General features: G+C 41.7%; 1 protein-coding gene across 1 annotated transcript; it reads right to left on the reverse strand.

Moving 5' to 3' along the window:
* Positions 1-260: 260 nt before the first annotated feature.
* On the reverse strand, positions 261-5,018 carry LOC109736720 (zinc finger CCCH domain-containing protein 62). The gene is made up of 10 exons (XM_020295928.4): positions 4,672-5,018; positions 4,404-4,477; positions 4,023-4,137; positions 3,838-3,896; positions 3,516-3,567; positions 3,335-3,446; positions 3,161-3,259; positions 2,949-3,076; positions 1,847-1,951; positions 261-1,706 (listed from the first exon to the last, which is right to left on the reverse strand). Exons 1-10 carry the CDS (start codon positions 4,938-4,940, stop codon positions 443-445), a joined length of 2,277 nt encoding a protein of 758 aa, XP_020151517.1. The 5' UTR covers positions 4,941-5,018; the 3' UTR covers positions 261-442.
* Positions 5,019-20,511: the final 15,493 nt, after the last annotated feature.

The raw sequence follows: 20,511 nt of genomic DNA on the forward strand, positions 1-20,511 counted from the left end.
GGTTCTTACTGAATTATTAATGCACACGAACACCGCCCCGAGGCGCGCCCCAGCTTTAGTACAGGCGAAACGGGAGAAGATGGTTGGGATGCTATGGGTCAACATCCAGTTCTTTTTCAGCTTGAGATTCACAAACTCAGAAGTTGCTACAAAATCTTAAAAGAACTGATCCGGTATATATTGCAGCGAAATATATCTTCTAATCTCCTAGACTACATTGCATGGAAGTTCTTGTCGCAAAATCCGTTTATAAACCATAATTATGAATCAAAATCCTTTTATAAATTATAATCCATCAATCCAAAACATCTGATTAAAGAGCGTGACAAACCAAAAGAAAGAAGCAAAAAAGTGTAGCCTTGCTTGCCAACAGAAGTTGACTGACAAAATGGGAGTTGTCACCTTCAAATTCTCAGGTGACTGCACAAAGTGCTGCTGCCCTTCAGCTGCCATGAGAAAACTTGCAGTCTCCCTCATAGGGGCACCGCAAACCTTGTTGGTAGTAGCGGCAGATCTTCAGTGCTGGAAACTGCTGGGCGTGCCGGTAATTCTGATGATGGTTCTCCTGGGGATGATACTGGTTGTGGTTCATTCTCCAGCTATCGTGCCCATTCTGATGATGGATCTTTTGGGGCTGATACTGGTCCTGAATCATTTGCCCGCGACCATACTGATTGTGATGATATCTCTCCTCAGGATTGTACTGCTCTTGAGTCGTTTGCCTATGATCGCGATAATCCCCTTCTTGGTTTCTTGAAGAGAAATCCTGAATTCTAGGCCTGAGAGGTTGATGCCATTGGCTATCACCGTGAGCATGTGGATGGCCGTTGGAGCCATGCTGGTGTGTCTTTGCATGCTGAGTCCCACGACCCTGGAATGCTGATTCGTCATACGTTGTGTTATGGTAATTGTTATTCCGACGATCAACGGGCTCTACTCTGTAAGTTCTATTTCCATCCTCCTGCCGAAGCACTTCAGTGTGTTGATGTTTGGGGGGCTGTGGTGGATTTTTGATCTGCTGTGGAAGTGCTGGCCTTGATGATTGCTGCTGCATTGCGTTCCCTGGTCCCGCATACTGTGGTGGATTTTTGATCTGCTGTGGAAGTGCTGGCCTTGCTGATTGCTGCTGCATTGCGTTCCCTGGTCCCGCATACTGAAGGCAAGGGGCCTTGCCGTGATCAATGGAATGTACTCTGTTGGTTCCCTTCTTTGCATCCTCCTGTGGAAGCACTAAATTGCGGTGCTCATGTTTGAGGGGCTGTGACTGGTTTCTGATCTGCTCCATAGGAGTTGGCTTTGATAATTTCTGCTGTTGAACTGCATTCCCTGGTCCTCCATAATGAAGGCAAGGGGCCCGACCAAGTATGCTGACAGTTTTTGTTGTACCCTCCTGCGGAAGCACTTTATTTTGCTGCTGATGATGATTATTGTGTTCCTGTGGGTTCTTGAACATTTGCTGTGCAGGAGTAGGCCTATGATTGTCGTGTTGCGTTGGGTGCTTGAAAATTTGCTCTGAAGTGGTGGGCCTTGACAGTATTTGCTGCTGCCTTGTTTTCTCTGGTTTGCCATGTTGGACGGAAGGACCCTGATAGAGGAACTGCTGATGAAACAAATGAACTGCAGGATTTTGTTTTGAAGATATCTGCTGCTGCCTTGCGTTCCAAGGTTCACCTTGTTGGAGGGAATCACTCCTCCCTTCATTGAATCTAATAGCAGGTTAAAAGCTTACATTAGGAACAATCAAGCAAAAAATACATTTATATGCAGAAAATTCCCAACATCCAATAGTAAGTAATCAGGATAAAGCTTTCATGTAAAAGGATAGAATGATAAGATTCACAAATACCTTTGATCAACAGGATTCGTGGACACAACCTTCTGTTGTGGAACAACAGTTTGAGATGATATTTCATTCATGTTCTCTTTCCCTTTGCTCTTGTTGTCTTTAAGCCTGTTCCCCAAAACAACATTTGAAAATCATAACATTAATGATATTTGTGGCCAGACACATAACTGTCATGATGGCTCCTCACTACTGCTGCAGGCAAGTCCAGGAGTTGAGACAGTGCAGGAAGAAACCAAACATGCTTAGGGTCGAAGCAGATCTTTAACGAAAGAAAGACTCAGGCTGGTGTGGTAATTCCTATTGAGGGGAGAGGTATTACTATACAGGTCCAGTTCATGTTCTGTTAGGTTAAAGAGTTGTAGTTTATTCAGTTTTCAGTCGAACCCGCAAGGCAGTGGGTAATTTGAAGGTGCGCCCAGGTAAAAGAAATCTATTTTTCCATGTCAAAAATTTCCAAGTAGACATGCACATGTAAATGTCTGAGCACTTTATATGCTTATAAATTTTCATGGAAAATATCATTATACATACTTTTCTCTTTTACACATGGTGTGAAAATGTTTTTTTTACATGAAACTTACAAACATATAAATGTAATGTTTTCTCATTTTCATGTAGTTACTTATTTTCAAACACTCTAGAGTTAACTTTATCTAACTATATTAGTCATAATCAATAGCTGAGACCTCCAATAATCCAACAAGTTTGACTTCCAAATCAATCATATGCAGTCAGCACGGACGTAGCTACCTTCTCGAGCAGAATCTCGAAAGTGTGTCATTTGTTTACTTGCTTCCAAATCATAAGCTGATTCCACTGTTCAAATGCTTTCTATAAAGTATAAACAGGTTTGAGCTTGCTATAAATTCCAAACTCAGGGTAAGATGATCTGAAAACTGTACACTTTTCCCTAGTTTTAAAAATAAAATACTTTACCACTTTAGCCCTTAGGTGGGTGATACGGTACTACAGGTATTTTAGACACTGCAAGTAGCCAAAATGCAAACAAATCGCACAAAAAATTACATTATTTTTCCCAGACACCAGGGAGTTACATTATGATTATCAATACCATATTCATGTCGTAGTATTAGAGGCGTACCTATTAAATCTCCTCATCTTGTCAATCTCTTTCTCATGAATCCTGACCTCCCTTGACTTACGTGCCTGGAACCCTCTTGCATGTTTTTCTTCCAGGACTCTGCTTCTTTCCTTTTCATCAGGCCATGGCTATGAAGGTAGAAACTCTATCAGTACCAGTTTAATTGTAAGGTCCTCTTTCCCACTGAAAATGAACCTTACTAGAGAGCAAACCTGTCTCATGGTCTTATCCTTGTAAAGATTTCTTCCCTTTATGAGGAGAGGATGAAGGGGAGGCCATGGTTTGTACCCTTTACTCCAGAAAATCTCAACCTATGTTGCTGATGGTTAAAAACAGTATATGAAGATGATTTCCTTACAATATTATAGCTCAACGCCAGAACTCACAGTGAATGTATGCTGTTGCTTTGCAGTGCCATAGCTTTCTTTGATTATTCTACCAGCATTTGTCCTCTGACCGCATAGACGACCCTTGATTCCACGAGGATCTCCCTTTTTCCTACAGTGATACTCAAACATCACGCCCATCACTAGAGCAAATACAAAATATCTGCTTGATGTGTATTACCTTCTGTAAATATTTTGCTCAAACATCACCACATCACCTTTGCATGCATCACCTACAATAAAAAATTGCTACATAAGATTGACAAAAGTAGCACTTAAATGGCATAGCCAGGGAAGAAAAGTTCTGATACTGTGAGCATTATTGTGTTTAATTTCGAAGTAGTACATGAAAATGGGTTTGTTGAAATTAATTCTAGAGCTAAGAAGCTCATCTTCCAAGTGACAAGACTAGTCTTACTAAATAAGTCTAGGGATTTGTTGAAATTAATTCTCATACACGAGCCATGTTTTGTGCTAAATTAGAAATAGCCTTTTTTTCTCACCTTTACAGTTCAGAACAAAGCTTGACACTGGATACTTCACATCTCCAAACAATTTAACCCTGAATGTTTGCGAATCACAAGAAATTTTTAAGTACATCAATGGACATAGGAAATAACTAAGCAAAGACAATAGCTCACTTATAACAAAATTATTTAAGAGATAACATAAGGGATGTAGTTCATACTCAATGTGATCCCTGATACGATTTAGAAGCTCTTCTTTCTTGCCTCCCAATCTCAACTTGTGAATCCTCAGGTATGCTTTGCATTCATAAACCTTCAATTTCTCCAACTGGCCATCTACATTTCACAACAGTACAGATACCATCAAACTAATATCTTCTCAATAAGTTATATTCATCTTGGTATTGCCTCAATAAGTCAATATGATGTGTATCCTAGTTTTCCTACAGAATGTTACAACTCAAATATCTTCTCCCAGTTCCCTTTCTGACAAGTCGGTACACATTGCTCATGTCAAACTTATAAGACCGTTCCGTTTCCAGTTTGTACACGTAAGTTGCAAGGGCACATAATGTGGCAGAAAAGAAGACTAGGGAGCTCACCGTGCATCAGCTTGTCCACCATCGCCAAAAGATCAATATCCTCATTTCCCATCTCTAGCGCCACGGGTGCTTTCCTGAAATTTCAAAATTCACAAGGAATCCTGATCTCCACCAAGAAGCAAAATTTCGATGCAAAAAAAAAAGAACTCGAAGACCCAGGCCAACAAACGCAGAACGAATCGCGAAGATCGTGAGAATATATTTCCGTGTACGTTCTGGCCATCTGAACCGAGCCAAATCGAGAGGAGAAGGGAAACCAGGAGCGAACCTGCCCTTGCGCGCGGAGATGGACAGCCGGGCCATCCTGGACCACAGCGCGGCCTCCCCCACCGCCCGCTTGTCGGCGGCGGGGTCGAAGGAGGGGTCCTTGTCGGACCCCGCGTCGGGGCCGTAGAGGTCGGCGAGGGTCTCAGCCTCCGACCCATCATCGCCTCGCTCCTCGCCGCTCTCCACCTCCTCCTCCGACTCCGATTCTGCCCCCTCGAGCGGATCGTGATCCGCCGGTGGGAGGCCGGTGCGGGCGGCGGCGGCGGCCATGGCGGGTTATTGGGTCGACCGTTGGGGATGGAACGAGAAGGGAGGAGTTTCCGGGTTTGAGTATTCGTTGGCTTTTATGGTGTTTTGGCTGGAAAATGTGTTGGCCCTTCTTCGTGTAGGCTATGGGGTTTTAAGAGCTTTGTCACAGGGCACCTTTTTTTTTCTTTCTATAAACACAACATTTTCAGGATTTCTTTCAAAACGCATTACAAACGTAGACAGCTCGCAAAAAAATGATATCCGGCGAACGTCAGATTATGGCGATTCCCAGCGAACAACTTGCTGGACATCGGATGGTCAACACGAATCCTAAAGCGATGGAGGGTCGCCACGTCAGTTGAAGCCATCGTTCGCTCGGTGCGAATCCTCGCGCGAACGGCCTCATCAGTTCGACCTTAGTCTCTCACGCACTCCCCATTTCTCTCTGTCGCGTTGCACTATCCTCCTTCTCGTCGGCAACCGCGGCAGGGTGCCTCGCGCGCGGCGTGAGGTGACGATGGTGTGGCTCCAGGAGATCTTAGCGCTGGCGCTCCACCGCCAGCCTATCGGAGCAGTTCTCATAGGGAGCTCGAGTTGAAGGCGAAGGCGACCGTGACATGGTGGCTCACGCCGGCGTGCGGCGACAGGTGATGATGGTGCGGACGGCAGACCCAGCGGAAGGTGTCACGGTGACGCTCCACCGCCAGCCTCTCGGAGTGGCTCCCATGAGGAGCTCGAGAAAGAGGGAGACGCGACCAGGACAGAGTGGCTCACGCCAGCCTATGCGGCGGGACGCCAGGATGCGGAGGAAGGCGCGAGGGGAGGACGTGGAAATGTTGCGATGGTCTCGAAGGACCTCACAGTGGTGAAGGCGCTGCTAGAGGATGCGGAGGTTGTCGCACATCCTCCTCCTCCTTTGCCCCCCTGCAACTGACGCATCAATAGTTCACATCATGATGCCGGGACGCGGAGGAAGGCGCTGCTTTTGCAAGTATTAACAGAATATGAGGATCTCTTTGTTGAACCAAAAGGCTTGCCACCAAGAAAAGCATGCGATTCGTCTGATGGAGGGAGCTCAGCCAATTAACATGAGACCCTACCGTCACAAATTAGAATTGAAGACTGAAATTGAAGCACAAATTGCCAAATTACTTGCAACTGCAGTGCTACAGAAAAGTAAAAGTCCTTTCTCTTGTGCACCGTTGTTTGTTAAGAAAAATGATGGAACCTGGTAATTATTTGGACACAACTGATTCTTTATGCAGAAGTAGTGTCGGTCAAGATATTATTTGGACACATCCCCCACTTCAGTCTGTAACAAACACATCTCGATGGGTGACTTTCAGCGCACATATTAAGAACATATCTGGTCCCAACACAAATACATTATTGTAAGCATTAATACCTCATACCCGTACCTCTTTCTATTAAAAGTATTTGAATCACTGTTTGCTTGATTGATCGGGTCAAAAGCTGGAATTGATACTTTTACATAAGCTTGATAGAACTTTGCTTCAAGGGAATCTTTCTCTCGTGGGTTCGATAACACAGGGTCACCTCTGGGGAAATAGGTGCGGGATACACTTTTCTGCTCCATTACCGGATCACTAAAAGGAGGTATCAAGCCCATTTTCTGGCGCCGTTGTCGGGGAGGAGTTTAGTATTCCTAGGCTTTGAGTTTAGAATTTTTTTGAAGTTAAGTTTCAGTTTTTGTTTTTACTTTTCTGTTTTTAGTTTAAGTTTTATTTCGTTGCAAGTCTTGTGAGTTTAAAAACCAAAAAAGATTACCATGGTTCGTAATCTTAGGAGTTTTGCTACTCCCAGCAACAACTTCATGCGTGAAACTATAGCACAACCTTAGGTTGCAGCCGCTGAGTATGAGATCAAATTGAACTTAGTTTCCATGGTTCAGCAGGACCAATTTGGAGGCTCTGTGCACTTGCATAATTTTACTGAATTGTGCAACATGACACGTGATGAGTGATATTTTTACGCTCACTCACTTTTGTTTAAACCGAGATATTTCATTTAAAAAGAGATATTCACTCTGATATTGCCATTAATGACTAATGAATGCAAAGGATTCCACAAATCCTATCTTTGATGTGTTTTCACAGGAAATGGGCTAAAAAGGAAAGAAATCACGTGTGGGAATTGAAAGGAAGGAGAATTGAAGAAGAAAGAACCAACAAAGGGCATCTGCACGGAGATAGTGCAAAAGATGGTGTTCCACGCCCGTATGAGCGCCTGTTTGGTGTGGATTTCGAGGCAGATCGTCCACCTATATAACTTTTATAAAGGGGACCTCATCGAAATGTCAACAGAGAGATGAGCACGGGAGCAACAAAAACATCTTCATCCGCCAACCCTAGCCGCTGCCATTTCCATCTCCATAGCCATCACCACTGTGCTTCCTCATCTAGTTCATACGTGTAATCGTGCATCGCACAACGCATCCATTATAAGACATATTTGCAATCAATCAATCTCCAAGATGTGTTCTTCAATATTTTCTTCCTGCGATCTGATCTCCATGTGTGAGTAGTTCGGTAAGGTATGGGTTGAGGCATGAGCCTTGCGACCCAATGTATTTGTTGAGGGGATCAATGGAAGGGCTTTGACATAACGTCCCATATGTTGAAATAAAATTGTTCCGCGAGATGTCTCTTGTCTTATCCATGATCTTCATCCCTGCAGGTACCCATGATCATGGAGATCGAGCACCGATGAGGCTAGGAGCAAGGATACCGTGAAGTGTTATACCGAACACCGGTGAGAGTAAGGTTCAGTAGGGTAACATGGATCATATCCTTGGGGATAAATGAGGTGTAATCATTAAACGCCCAAAGCTCTTGTTTGATTTTATTATCTTAATATCGAGGCAACTCATGCGACGGATAGGGCCTGTGGTAGGACAACTGATTCTTGATGCAGGACTCATGTCGGTCAAGATATTATTTGGACACATCCTCCACTTCAATCCGTAACAATCACATCTCGATGGGTGACTTCCAGCGCACAAATTAATATCATATTTGATCTCAGCGTAAATACAAGGTTGTAAGCATTAAGACCTCATACCCGTACCTCTTTTTATTATAAGTGTTTGAATCACTATTTGCTTGTTGATCCGGGAAAAAGCTGGACTTGACACTTTGACAAAAGCCTGATAGAGACCATCGCTTCGAGGGAATCTTCCTCATGTGGGTTCGCTAACCCAAGGTCACCTCTGGGGAAAATAGGTGCGCAATGCACTTTTCTGTTCCATTACCGGATCAATAAAAGGATGTATCGACCCCTATTTCTGGCGCCGTTGCCGGGGAAGAGTTTAGTATTCCTAGTGTTTGTGTTTAGAGTTTTTGTTAAAGTTAATTTTCAGTTTTTGTTTTTGCTTTTGTATTTTTATTATAAGTTTAATTTTCGTTGCAAGTCTTGTCAGTTGAAAAAACCAAAAAGATTAATATGGCTCGTAATCTTGGGAGTTTTGCTACTCCCAGCAACAACTTCATGCGTGAACCTATAGCACAACCTGAGGTTGTTGCCACTGAGTATGAGATCAAACCGAACTTAGTTTCCATGTTTCAACGAGACCAATTTTACTAAATTGTGCAACATGACACGCATTAAAAGATTATGACACTGACTCTGAAATTGTGTCTATTTCCTTTCTTCTCAAGAGGAAAAGCTAAAGAATGGACTATAGCTCTACCTAGAGGCAGTATTATTTCTTGGGCTGATTGCTGTAGTAAAATTTTATCTAAGTTTTGCCCACCTGCAAAGATTATGCAATTACGTTCTCAAATTATGGGTTTCAAGTAGGAAGAATGTGAACCACTAGCGCTTGTGTGGGATAGGATGAAAGAAGCTATAAGGAATTGTCTCAATCATGGAATGGAGGAATGGTTAATCCTTCATATATTTTATAATGGTTTAAATCATGTCAAAAACTATGCTTGATATAGCTGCACAAGGGACAATCATGGAAAAGCCCATAGAAGATGTCAATATACTACTAGCTAATATGCAAGAAAACCATGCCCAATGGCATATTGAAAGAGCTACCACCAAGAGGGTGAATGCTACTAGTTGTGAGCTGCGTTGGGATTTTCCCCGAAGAGGGGAGGAGATGCAACACAGTAGAGATAAGTATTTTCCCTCTATGAGAACCAAGGTATCAATCTAGTAGGAGAATCACACAAAGCCTCGTGAACAGCACCTACACACACAAAAGCAAATAATTGCACCCAACGCGGGCAAGAGGATTGTCAATCCCCTTGAACACATTAAATGCAAGGATTAATTCTGATAGTGATAGATAGTAAAGTAAATTGCAAAACAAAATAAAAGGAAATAAATTGCAGCAAGGTATTTTTGGATTTTATATATGATTAAAGTAGACCCCGGGGCCATAGTTTTCACTAGAGGCTTCTCTCTCGAACACATAGCATGCGGTGGGTGAACAAATTACTGTTTGGCAATTGATAGAAAAGCGCATAGTTATAACGATATTCAAGGTAATGATCATGTATATAGGCATCACCTCCGAGACAAGTAGACTGACTCCTGCCTGCATCTACTACTATTACTCCACCAACCGACCGCTATCCAACATGCATCTATGGTATTAAGTTCATGAAAAATAGAGTAACACCTTAAGCAAGATGACATGATGTAGACAAAGTAAACCCAATCAATATAAATAAACCCCGCCGTTTTACCCTTAATTGAAACAACCGCTTGTGATCTGGGTATGGGGTTGTTGTTCTCCAGCAAGAAGGTCATCCAATAGCATATCTCAGCAAGCCTTTGCGCCAAGAACAAAAATGTTACCAACTTACGAGAAGGAATACTTGGCCATTCTCTTGGTTGTGGACAAATGGAGGCCTTATTTGCAAAACTTAGAGTTTGTGATCAGAATAGACCAAAGAAGCTTAGTCCATCTAGAAGAACAAAGGCTAAATACACCCTAGCTAAAACAAGCATTCACTAAATTGTTGGGCTTATAATACAAGATATGCTATCAAAAAGGTACTGAGAATCATGTTGCAAATGCACTCTCTAGGAAACCTATGGAAGTAACTAGAGGACGGAACACATAACAGTCAAATGTTATATCGGTGACTAAGCCTGCTTGGATGGAAGAGGTAGTAGCAGGTTATGCTCAAGATCCCAAGGAACAACAGTTGCTATTACAATTAAATATGGAAACCACCGCCACCAAGGAGACCACCACCGCCAAGGAGACCACCGCCGCCGATGAGGAGTAGCGAGCACACGCTGCATAGGATCGGAGCGAGCCTGTCATGTTGTTGAGTCGCGTCCTGTATGTAATGGTTCATGGTTTATGTTGTTTGACGGTAGTATCGTTTGATCCGGGGTTTTGCTAAGTGGAAGCTGAAAACTGAATTGTTTCGCCTTTCATTCAATCTTACTCTTTACCATGTCAAAAAAATATGGGGCTAGTGGCAAATGGTCGATTTACTCTCCATCAAGGCATTTTACGTTTTCGGGGAAGAGTGTGGCTGGGTAACAACAAGAAGTTGCAAACACACATTATCCAGGCTTTGCATGATAGTGCAGTTGGGGGTCGCTCTGGTTTCCAACAACTTACGGGTGTATCAAACATTTATTTGCTTGGCCATGCATGAAGTAACAAATTAAAGTCTGTGTTCAGTCCTACCAAACTTGTTAGCGGGCTAAACCTAAATGAATCAAATATCTAGACCTATTGCACCCCCTGTCGGTGTCTAAGTGATGATAAGACATGGTCTCATTGGATTTTATCGAAGGGCTACCCACATCTGGAAGGTACAGTTGCATACTGGAGGTGGTGAATACATTTTCCAAGTATGCCCATTTTATTGCTTTAGCTCATCCTTAATGTTACATCAAATAGCCCAACTGTATCTTGACCACATCTATAAACCGCATGGCCTGCCAGAATAAGTAGTGTTTGATAGAGATGCAATATTCACTAGTCATGTGTGGTAGAAATTGTTCAAACTACAGAAAGTTGAGCTGGGGATGAGTACAACACATCAGTAGTCGGATAAGCAAACAGAATGCGTTAACCAGTGTTTGGAAATCTACCTAAGATGTTTTGTTAGACAACCCACAATGGGAGTAACATAGGTAGTAACATCACACCTATCTAGGCAAAATAGATGATGTGGCAAGTAATTAATGGGGAAGGAGATGAATTGAATAACATAGCTAGTTACTCATACTATGGGTAATATCACACATACCAACACAAGATGAGTCTATAACCTGATAAATGAAGTGTTGTATGACACCACAAATATGTTACTCCCCACTATAGAGGTAGGAACATATGCATGCTACTAGTCTAAGTTACTCCCCACTGTGGGTAGTCTTAGTAGCTTCCCAAAGCAATGGAGCAAATGGTTGGATCGCCCTTAATTTTGGTACAATTCATCCTTTCATTCCACGTTGGGCAAGACACCCTTTCAGATGGTCTATGGACAAGACCCTCAACAATTTGGCATTGTTCCCGAGAATGCAGCACTAGTCACAAAACTGAATGACTGGCTGGAAGAATGGCAGTTGATGCAGAACAACTTGCACCAGCATTTGGTTTGGGCAGAATAGGTGATGAAGAACCAAGTTGAAAAAAAATAGAACTCATAGAGAATTTCAAGTGGGAGATTGATACGTCTCTAACGTATCTATAATTTATGAAGTATTCTTGCCATGTTTACAACCTAGTGGGGAGTAACTTAGACTATAAAAGGTAGGAACATATGTTTTCACGGACTGACACTGTTTTCAGCAGAACTACCTCTATTTGGTATGATTTAAATGGAACTAACCCGGACTGACACTGTTTTCAGCAGAACTAACGTGGTGTTTTTTTTGTGCAGAAATAAAAGTTCTCAGAATTGGACAAAACTTTTTGGAGAATTATTTTGGAACAGAAAAATACTGGAGCAACGACCCACTAGAGAGGGGGCTGCTGCCCACTAGGCACCAGGGCGCGCCACCACTCTCTGGTGCGCCCTGGTGAGTAGTGGGCCCCTTGAAGCCCATCTCAGTGTGAGACCGACGCCAAAAAATCCTATAAATACAAAAACCCCCAGAAATAACCCTAGATGAGAAATTTTGCCGCCGCAAGCCTCTGTATCCATGAAAACTCAATAGGGAGCCCATTTCGGCACCCTGTTGGAGGGGGAAATCATCACCGAAGGTCATCTTCATCATTCCTATGGTCTCCATGATGAATAGGGAGTAGTTCACCCTTAGGGCTGAGGGTTTGTACCAGTAGCTATGTGTTTGATCTCTCTCTCTCTCTCTCTCTCTCTCTCGTGTTCTTAATTTGGCATGATCTTGATGTACCGCGAGCTTTGTTAATATAGTTGGATCATATGGTGCTTCTCCCTCTCTATCTTGTTGTGATGAATTAAGTTTTACCTTTGAGATTTCGTCATTATCGGATTGAATACTTTTATGGATTTGAGAACACTTGATGTATGTCTTACATATGAACACCCGTGGTGACAATGGGGTATTATATTGATTCACTTGATGTATGTTTTGACACTCAACTTGCGGATTCCCGAGGTGACATTGGGGTAATCTATTTATAGGGGTTGATGCATGTTTTCGTCCTTGTTTCTCCGGTAGAAATCTTGGGGCACTCTTTGAAGTTCTTTGTGTTGGATTGAATATCATGAATCTGAAGTTGTTTGATGCATATCGTATAATTTACCCACGAATACTTGTGGTGACATTGGAGTATCTAGGTGACATTAGGGTTGATTGATATGTTTTCATATGGTGTTATTTTAGTATGAACTCTAGGGCTGTTGGTGACACTTACAGGGATGGCTCAATAGATTGATCGGGAAGGATAACTTTGTGGTGGTTTGCTACCTACAACAATTTCTTCTTATGTTCTTCACTAGATAAGAACTTTGGAGTGATTCTTCATTGCACATTGAGGGATTGTTATATGATCATATTATATTAGCATTGTTGAGAGAATGAACTAGTGAAAGTATGAACCCTAGGCCTTATTTTCAAGCATTGCAATACCGTTTGTGCTCACTTTTGTTACTTGCTACCTTGCTATTTTTTATTGTTCTTATTACAAAAACCTATATCTACTATCCATATTACACTTGTATCACCATCTCTTCGCTGAACTAGTGCACCTATACAATTTACCATTTTATTTGGTGTGGGGACACAATAGACTCTTTGTTATTTGGTTGCAGGGTTGTTTGAAAGAGACCATCTTCATCCTACGCCTCCCACAGATTGATAAACCTTAGGTCATCCACTTGAGGGAAAATTGCTACTCTCCTACAAAACTCTGCGCTTGGAGGCCCAACACGAGTCTACAAGAATAAAGTTGCATAGTAGACATCAAGCTCTTTTCTGGCGTCATTGCCGGGGAGGTGAGTGCTTGAAGACATATCTTTAGATCTTGAAATCGAATCTTTTAGTATTTTGTTTTATCACTAGTTTGGTTTATAAAAGAAAATTAAAAATGGAATTGAGGTTGCCTCATATTATTCATCTTTATCATGTCTTACTTGAAAATGATGGATCAGAAAATTATGCTCAATTGATAGAACAAGAATTCAATAAAATGTTTGGCATAAAATATTTGAATGATAAGCATGATTGCAATGTTGTTAGTATGAATTCTTTGAATATCCATGATTCTAATGATATGCAAAGCCATAAGCTTGAGGATGCTATGTTTGATGAAGATAATCTTTTTAGTCCCCCTACTTTGAATGATCAAATTTATTATGATGATTGCATGCCACCTATTTATGATGATTATAGTGATGAAAGTGGGTTTGGAAGAGCGTCAACTCTAGGAAGTAGTGATCCCACTATTTTGGAGGGTGTTGAATCTTATTGTAATAATTATGAAAGTGGAATTGGAGAGATCATGACTTTATTTAATGATGATTCCACTATCTTGGAAGAGGTTCCATTTGAGTATGCTAACAAAGTTGCTATCTATGATGATTATTGTGATGACATGTATGCCATAAAGAGTAATGATAACCATGAAACTTGTCATCATGATTTTAATTTTCAATTGGATTATGCCAATCAAGTATCACATGATAGTTATTTTGTTGAGTTTGCTCCCACTACTATTCATGAGAATATATTTGCTTATGTGGAGAGTTGTAAAAATTATATGCTTGTGGATCGTGAAAAGATTGCTTTATGTGAAAGTTATATTGTTGAATTCATTCATGATGCTACTGAAAATTATTATGAGAGAGGAACATATGCTTTACATATCTCAATAATATCAAGTTTCCTCTCTACGTGTTGAAAGTTTTGAAGTCAGGCTTGTTTTGCCTTCCTATGCTAGTTGATTTTTGCTCCCATAACTTGTTTGCTCACAAAATCCCTATGTGTAGGAAGTGTGTTAGGCTTAAATGTGCTTGCCATGTGATTCATGATGATTCTTTTTCATGTTTCAATTACTATTCTTATGCGAGCATCATTGAAATCATCATGCCTAGCAAAAAGGCATTAAAGAAAAGTGCTTGTTGGGAGACAATCTCATTCTTACACCTACTGTTTTTGTGTGTTCACTTGATTAAGATATGGTAGTAATCATGTTTTTATAGCTTTGGTTTCAATAAAGTGCCAAGTAAAGCCTTTGGGATGATATGGATGATAGTTGACTTGATTCTGAGAAAAAACAGAAAATTTTGCGCCCAGTAGCAGAATTGATTAAATTCACTAGAACGTGCTTTTGAATTTTGTACACATGCTTTACATATAAATTTCCCACGTTTTCCTAAATTTTCCGATTATTTAGAGTCACCGAAGTATTAGCATAATTCAGTTTTCTACAGGCTGCTCTGTTTTTGACAGATCCTATTTTTAATGCATAGTTTGCTTGTCTTATAGCTTCTATGGCTTATATTGATCAATATAAATTATGTAAATGATAGAGTACAGTAGACATTGTGTGAGAAAAATTATGAATCATGTCTTGACAGTACCAAAGTAAATGATTTTCTCTTTATCATACTAATCAATCTCTCGAAATTCCGTTAAGTTTTGTGTGATTGAAGTTTCCAAGTTTTGGGTGAGATATCGATATGAGGAGAATAAGGAGTAGCAAGACCCTAAGCTTGGGGACTCGCAAGGCACCCCAAAGTAATATTCAAGGAAGACCTGTACTACACAACCTTCTTCTTATAGACTCGTGTTGGGCCTCCAAGCGTAGAGTTTTGTAGGACAGTAGCAAATTTCCCTCAAGTGGATGACCTAAGGTTTATCAATCCGTGGGAGGCGTAGGATGAAGATGGTCTCTCTCAAACAACCCTGCAACCAAATAACAAAGAGTCTCTTGTGTCCCCAACACACCCAATACAATGGTAAATTGTATAGGTGCACTAGTTCGGCGAAGAGATGGTGATACAAGCGTAATATGGATAGTAGATATAGTTTGTTGTAATCTAAAAATATAAAAATAGCAAGGTAACTAGTAACAAAAGTGAGCAAAAATGGTATTGCAATGCTTGGAAACAAGGCCTAGGGTTCATACTTTCACTAGTGCAAGTTCTCTCAACAATGATAACATAATTAGATCATATGGCAATCCCTCAACGTGCGACAAAAGTCACTCCAAAGTTCCTATCGCGGAGAACATAAGATGAAATTGCTTGTAGGGTACGAAATCACCTCAAAGTTATTCTTTCCGATCAACCCATTGAGCTATTCCTATAAGTGTCACAAACAGCCCTAGAGTTCGTAGTAAAAGAACACCATATGACACACATCAATCAACCCTAATGTCACCTAGATACACCAATGTCACCACAAGTATCCGTGGGTCAATTATACGATATGCATCAAACAACTTCAGATTCATAATATTCAATCCAACACAAAGAACCTCAAAGAGTGCCCCAAGATTCCTACCGGAGAAACAAGGACGAAAATGTACATCAACCCCTATGCATAGATTACCCCAATGTCACCTCGGGAATCCGTGAGTTGAGTGCCAAAACATACATCAAGTGAATCAATAGAACACCCCACTGTCACCACGGGTATCCCACGCAAGACATACATCAAGTGTTCTCAAATCCATAATAGTATTCAATCCAGTAATAGTGAAACCTCAAAGGTAAAACTCAATTCATCACAAGAAGGTAGAGGGGGAGAAACACCATATGATCCAACTATAGTAATAAAGCTCGGGTACATGAAGATCGTGCCAAATCAACAACACGAGAGAGAGAGATCAAACACATAGCTATTGGTACCCTCAGCCTCGAGGGTGAACTACTCCCTCCTCGTCATGGAGACCGCCGGGATGATGAAGATGGCCACCGGTGATAGTTTCCCCCTCCGACAGGGTGCCGGAACGGGCTCCCAATTGGTTTTTCATGGCTACAGAGGCTTGCGGTGGTGGAACTCCTAATCTAGGTTTCTTTCTGGGGGTTTCTGGATTTATAGGAATTTTTGGTGTTAGTTTCACGTCAGGGGGTTCCACGAGTTAGCAACAAGGCAGGGGGTGCGCCCTCCACCCTTGTCGTTGACTCAGGACTCTTTTGGCCCAACTCTTGTGCTTCGGGGGCTTCTTCCGGTCCATAAAAAATCACCATAAATTTTCGGCTTGTTTGGACTCCGTTTGATATTCCTTTTCTGCAAAACTCAAAAACAAGGAAAAAACAGAAACTGGCACTGGGCTCTAGGTTAATAGGTTAGTCCCAAAAATAATATAAAATAGCATATTAATGCATATAAAACATCCAAAACAGATAATGTAACAGCATGGAACAATAAAAAATTATAGATGCGTTGGATACGTATCAAGCATCCCCAAGCTTAATTCCTGCTCGTCCTCGAGTAGGTAAATGATAAAACAAATTTTTTTATGTGGAATGCTACGAAACATATTTATCCATGTAATATTCTTCATTGTGGCATGAATGTTCAGATCCATAAGATTCAAAACAAAAGTTTAATATTGACATAAAAACGATAATACTTCAAGCATACTAATAAAGCAATCATGTCTTCTCAAAATAACATGGCCAAAGAAAGTTATCCCTACAAAATCATATAGTCTGGCTATGCTCCATCTTCGTCACACAAAATATTCAAATCATGCACAACCCTGATGACAAGCCAAGCAATTGTTTCATACTTTTGATGTTCTCAAACTTTTTCAACTTTCACGCAATACATGAGCATGAGCCATGGACATAACACTATAGGTGGAATAGAATATGGTGGTTGTGGAGAAGACAAAAAGAAGGAGATAGTCTCACATCAACTAGGCGTATCAACGGGCTATGGAGATGCCCATCAATAGATATCAATGTGAGTGAGTAGGGATTGCCATGCAACGGATGCACTAGAGCTATAAGTTTATGAAAGCTCAAAAAGAAACCAAGTAGGTGTGCATCCAACTTGCTTGATCATGAAGACCTAGGGCAATTTGAGGAAGCCCATCATTGGAATATATAAGCCAAGTTCTATAATAAAAAATTCCCACTAGTATATGAAAGTGACAACATAGGAGACTCTCTATCATGAAGATCATGGTGCTACTTTGAAGCACAAGTGTGGAAAAAGGATAGTAACATTATTGCCCCTTCTCTCTTTTCTCTCATTTTTTGATTGGCTTCTTTGGCCTCTTTATTTATTGGCTTCTTTGGCCTCCTTTTTTTATTTCCTCACATGGGACAATGTTCTAATAATGATGATCATCACACTTTTATTTACTTACAACTCAAGAATTACAACTCGATACTTAGAACAAAATGTGACTCTATATGAATGCCTCCGGCGGTGTACCGGGATATGCAATGACTCAAGAGTGACATGTATGAAACTTATGAACGGTGGCTTTGCCACAAATACTATGTCAACTACATGATCATGCTAAGCAATACGACAATGATGAAGCATGTCATAATAAACGGAACGGTGGAAAGTTGCATAGCAATATATCTCGGAATGGCTATGAAAATGCCATAATAAGTAGGTATGGTGACTGTTTTGAGGAAGGTATATGGTGGGTGTATGGTACCGGCGAAAGTTGCGCGGTACTAGAGAGGCTAGCAATGGTGGAAGGGTGAGAGTGTGTATAATCCATGGACTCAACATTAGTCATAAAGAACTCACATACTTATTGCAAAAGTCTATTAGCTATCGAAACAAAGTACTACGCTGAAAGTGCAAACATGCCCTTAATCTTATTTTGATGTTGATGACAATATACTCATAGGGGACTAACAAAGTTTGTCAAGTATATCTCAGGTTTTAGTACCCTCGGGATCATATGTGTGTGGATTATGACTTTCAGAAATATTTATCTTCCTCAAGAATGAAGAAACAAGTCTACTGGCTTAGGCACCTTTTTATGCTTGTTCTTGAGTATAGGGATCCTGCACTATTAAGAGGGGAACATGGGGTCTCGCTAAAGTCTTGCTCAAATGATCTTCTTTTGGATCTCATCTTCTGTGCCTTAGTTCTGTCGGACGACCGACGTGTGTCGGACGACCGGTATTCACCGGACGTCCGGTACCTCCTTTCCAGAACCAAAACATCAAATTTCCGGTTTCCACCGGACGTCCGACTCCTCCTCATCAGTACGGAAACATCGGATGACCGGCGTCCACGGGACGTCCAGTACTTTCTCTACCGTGCCAAAACATCGGACTCCGGGATCCTCCGGCCGTCCGGTACCTTCTATACCGTGCGAAAACATCGGACGTCCGGTCCCTGTCGGATGTCCGGTGTCTGCCGAGCCCGCGGTCGTCTGGTGAGTATCGGACGTCCGACGCTGCTGTGCTATTTTGGTCCCAACGGCCACTTATTGAGGCAATACTATAAATATCTCTCTCCTATCCCGTGGGAATGTTGACCATTCACTTCAAACATCCTCAAGAACACTTTTCACTCTCTCTCTCTCACTCTCCTACACCAAATCTTACATCCCTAAGGGATTCGAGAGCATTTGAGAGAAGTTGTCCACCCAAGTGATAGATCCACTCCTTCCCCTTCTTTGCACCAAAGGAATTCGTGATTTGAGCAAGTCTTGAGCTTTTCCCCATCGTTCTTGTTACTCTTGGAGGTTGGAGACTCCTAGGCGGTAGGAGTCTTTTGGAGAGGAATCAACCATTGTGATTACCCCCGGAAAGTTTGTGAGGGTTTGGAGACCACCCCAAGGTCTACCACTAGTGGTTAAGAAATGCCTTCGTGGTGTTGTCTCAAAGGGAGAATAGGGCGAGCCTTCGTGGCGTTGGTGTGCCTTCGTGGTAATATCCACCTCTTTAACGGTGACGTAGCTTCCCTACAAGGAAGTGAACATCGGCATACATCCTCGTCTCTAGGAGTTGCGGTTATCCCTAACCCTAACTTCCTACTTATGGTTACTTGTCTCTTAGGCCTTACTTATATCATATTGCTCTTGCTTACTCACATATTTGTGTTACTCATTTACCTTGCTTAGCACTTAGCATCATACTTGCAATTGTTAGGCTCAATTTCATATTCTGCATTATTGCCTAAAATTGCTAAGTAATAATTAAAATTTGTAATTGTACCTATTCACCCCCCTCTAAGTCCATCTCGATCCTTTCAATCAGTATCAAAGCCTCGTGCTCTATTCTTGTGGCTTAACCGCCCTAGAGCGAGATGAACCCCGATGGGACTCCCCTTGTTGCGGATCCGAAGGATAAGGGCGCGGCTTCCACGGAAGCCAAGTCCTTTACCTCTGAGGATCTGGAACGAGCCCTTGCTAAGCAAAAGAAGGAGAATGATGCTTCTCTTGAGGCCTTGGTCCAAATGAGATTAGCCACATTAACCACGATGCTTGCATCACTTTCGGGTGGTGCGGCCTCGAGGCCAACTGTGCCTACTCCTTCACTTGGCCAACAACCTCCTAGTAATGAACACTCCAGTATTCCTTGGCTTTATGCAAGACCTCAAATAGAGAAACCAAAGTATAACCCTCAAGGCAAACCTCCTTTACTTGATGACACTATCGATTTTGCTTTGTGGAGAGTTGCCATGCAGGATCATCTCCGATATGGAAATGATGAGATGTTGGGGATCTTGGAGTATGGTTACCAAGCTATTGACCCGAAGAATCTTACGCCAAGAGAGATATACGACAAGAATCTCAATGACACAACAACCATGTGCATAAGGAGATGATGACTGGCAAGCAAAGGATACCATACATACACATCACAAGTGCTAAGAAATTATGGGATAGCATTGTGAGGACCAAGATCGGTACCTCCACTCTCCGGCTTGCTCAATATGAAATTGCCAAGGGTCAATTGCAAAAATTTTGTATGGAGAAAGGTGAATCTCCCAAGCAGCTCCTTGAGTGTCTCATGACTCTCACCGCTGACATCGAGTCTTGTGAGTGTGACAAGACACAAGATGGATTCAACTTGACTAAGCGATTTCTTGTGGACAAGTTGCTTCATGCTCTTGCTCCATATCATCACCAAATGGTGTGGGACATAAGACAACACCATGGATTCAAGGAAATGACTCCGAATGACATCATATCCACTTTCCAACTTGTGACGCCCAGATAATTAAGCTACAG

The sequence above is a fragment of the Aegilops tauschii genome, chromosome 5 (genome assembly GCF_002575655.3).
Source record: "Aegilops tauschii subsp. strangulata cultivar AL8/78 chromosome 5, Aet v6.0, whole genome shotgun sequence".
Classification (NCBI taxonomy): domain Eukaryota; kingdom Viridiplantae; phylum Streptophyta; class Magnoliopsida; order Poales; family Poaceae; genus Aegilops; species Aegilops tauschii.

Excerpts from the sequence above, each read along its gene's own strand:
- LOC109736720 (XM_020295928.4), bottom strand. The coding sequence starts at position 4,940 with ATGGCCGCCGCCGCCGCCCGCACCGGCCTCCCACCGGCGGATCACGAT. Across the intron at positions 3,260-3,334 it reads AGCAACAGCATACATTCACT|GTTGAGATTTTCTGGAGTAA; the intron begins GTGAGTTCTGGC and ends TCAGCAACATAG. Across the intron at positions 1,707-1,846 it reads ACGAATCCTGTTGATCAAAG|ATTCAATGAAGGGAGGAGTG; the intron begins GTATTTGTGAAT and ends ACCTGCTATTAG.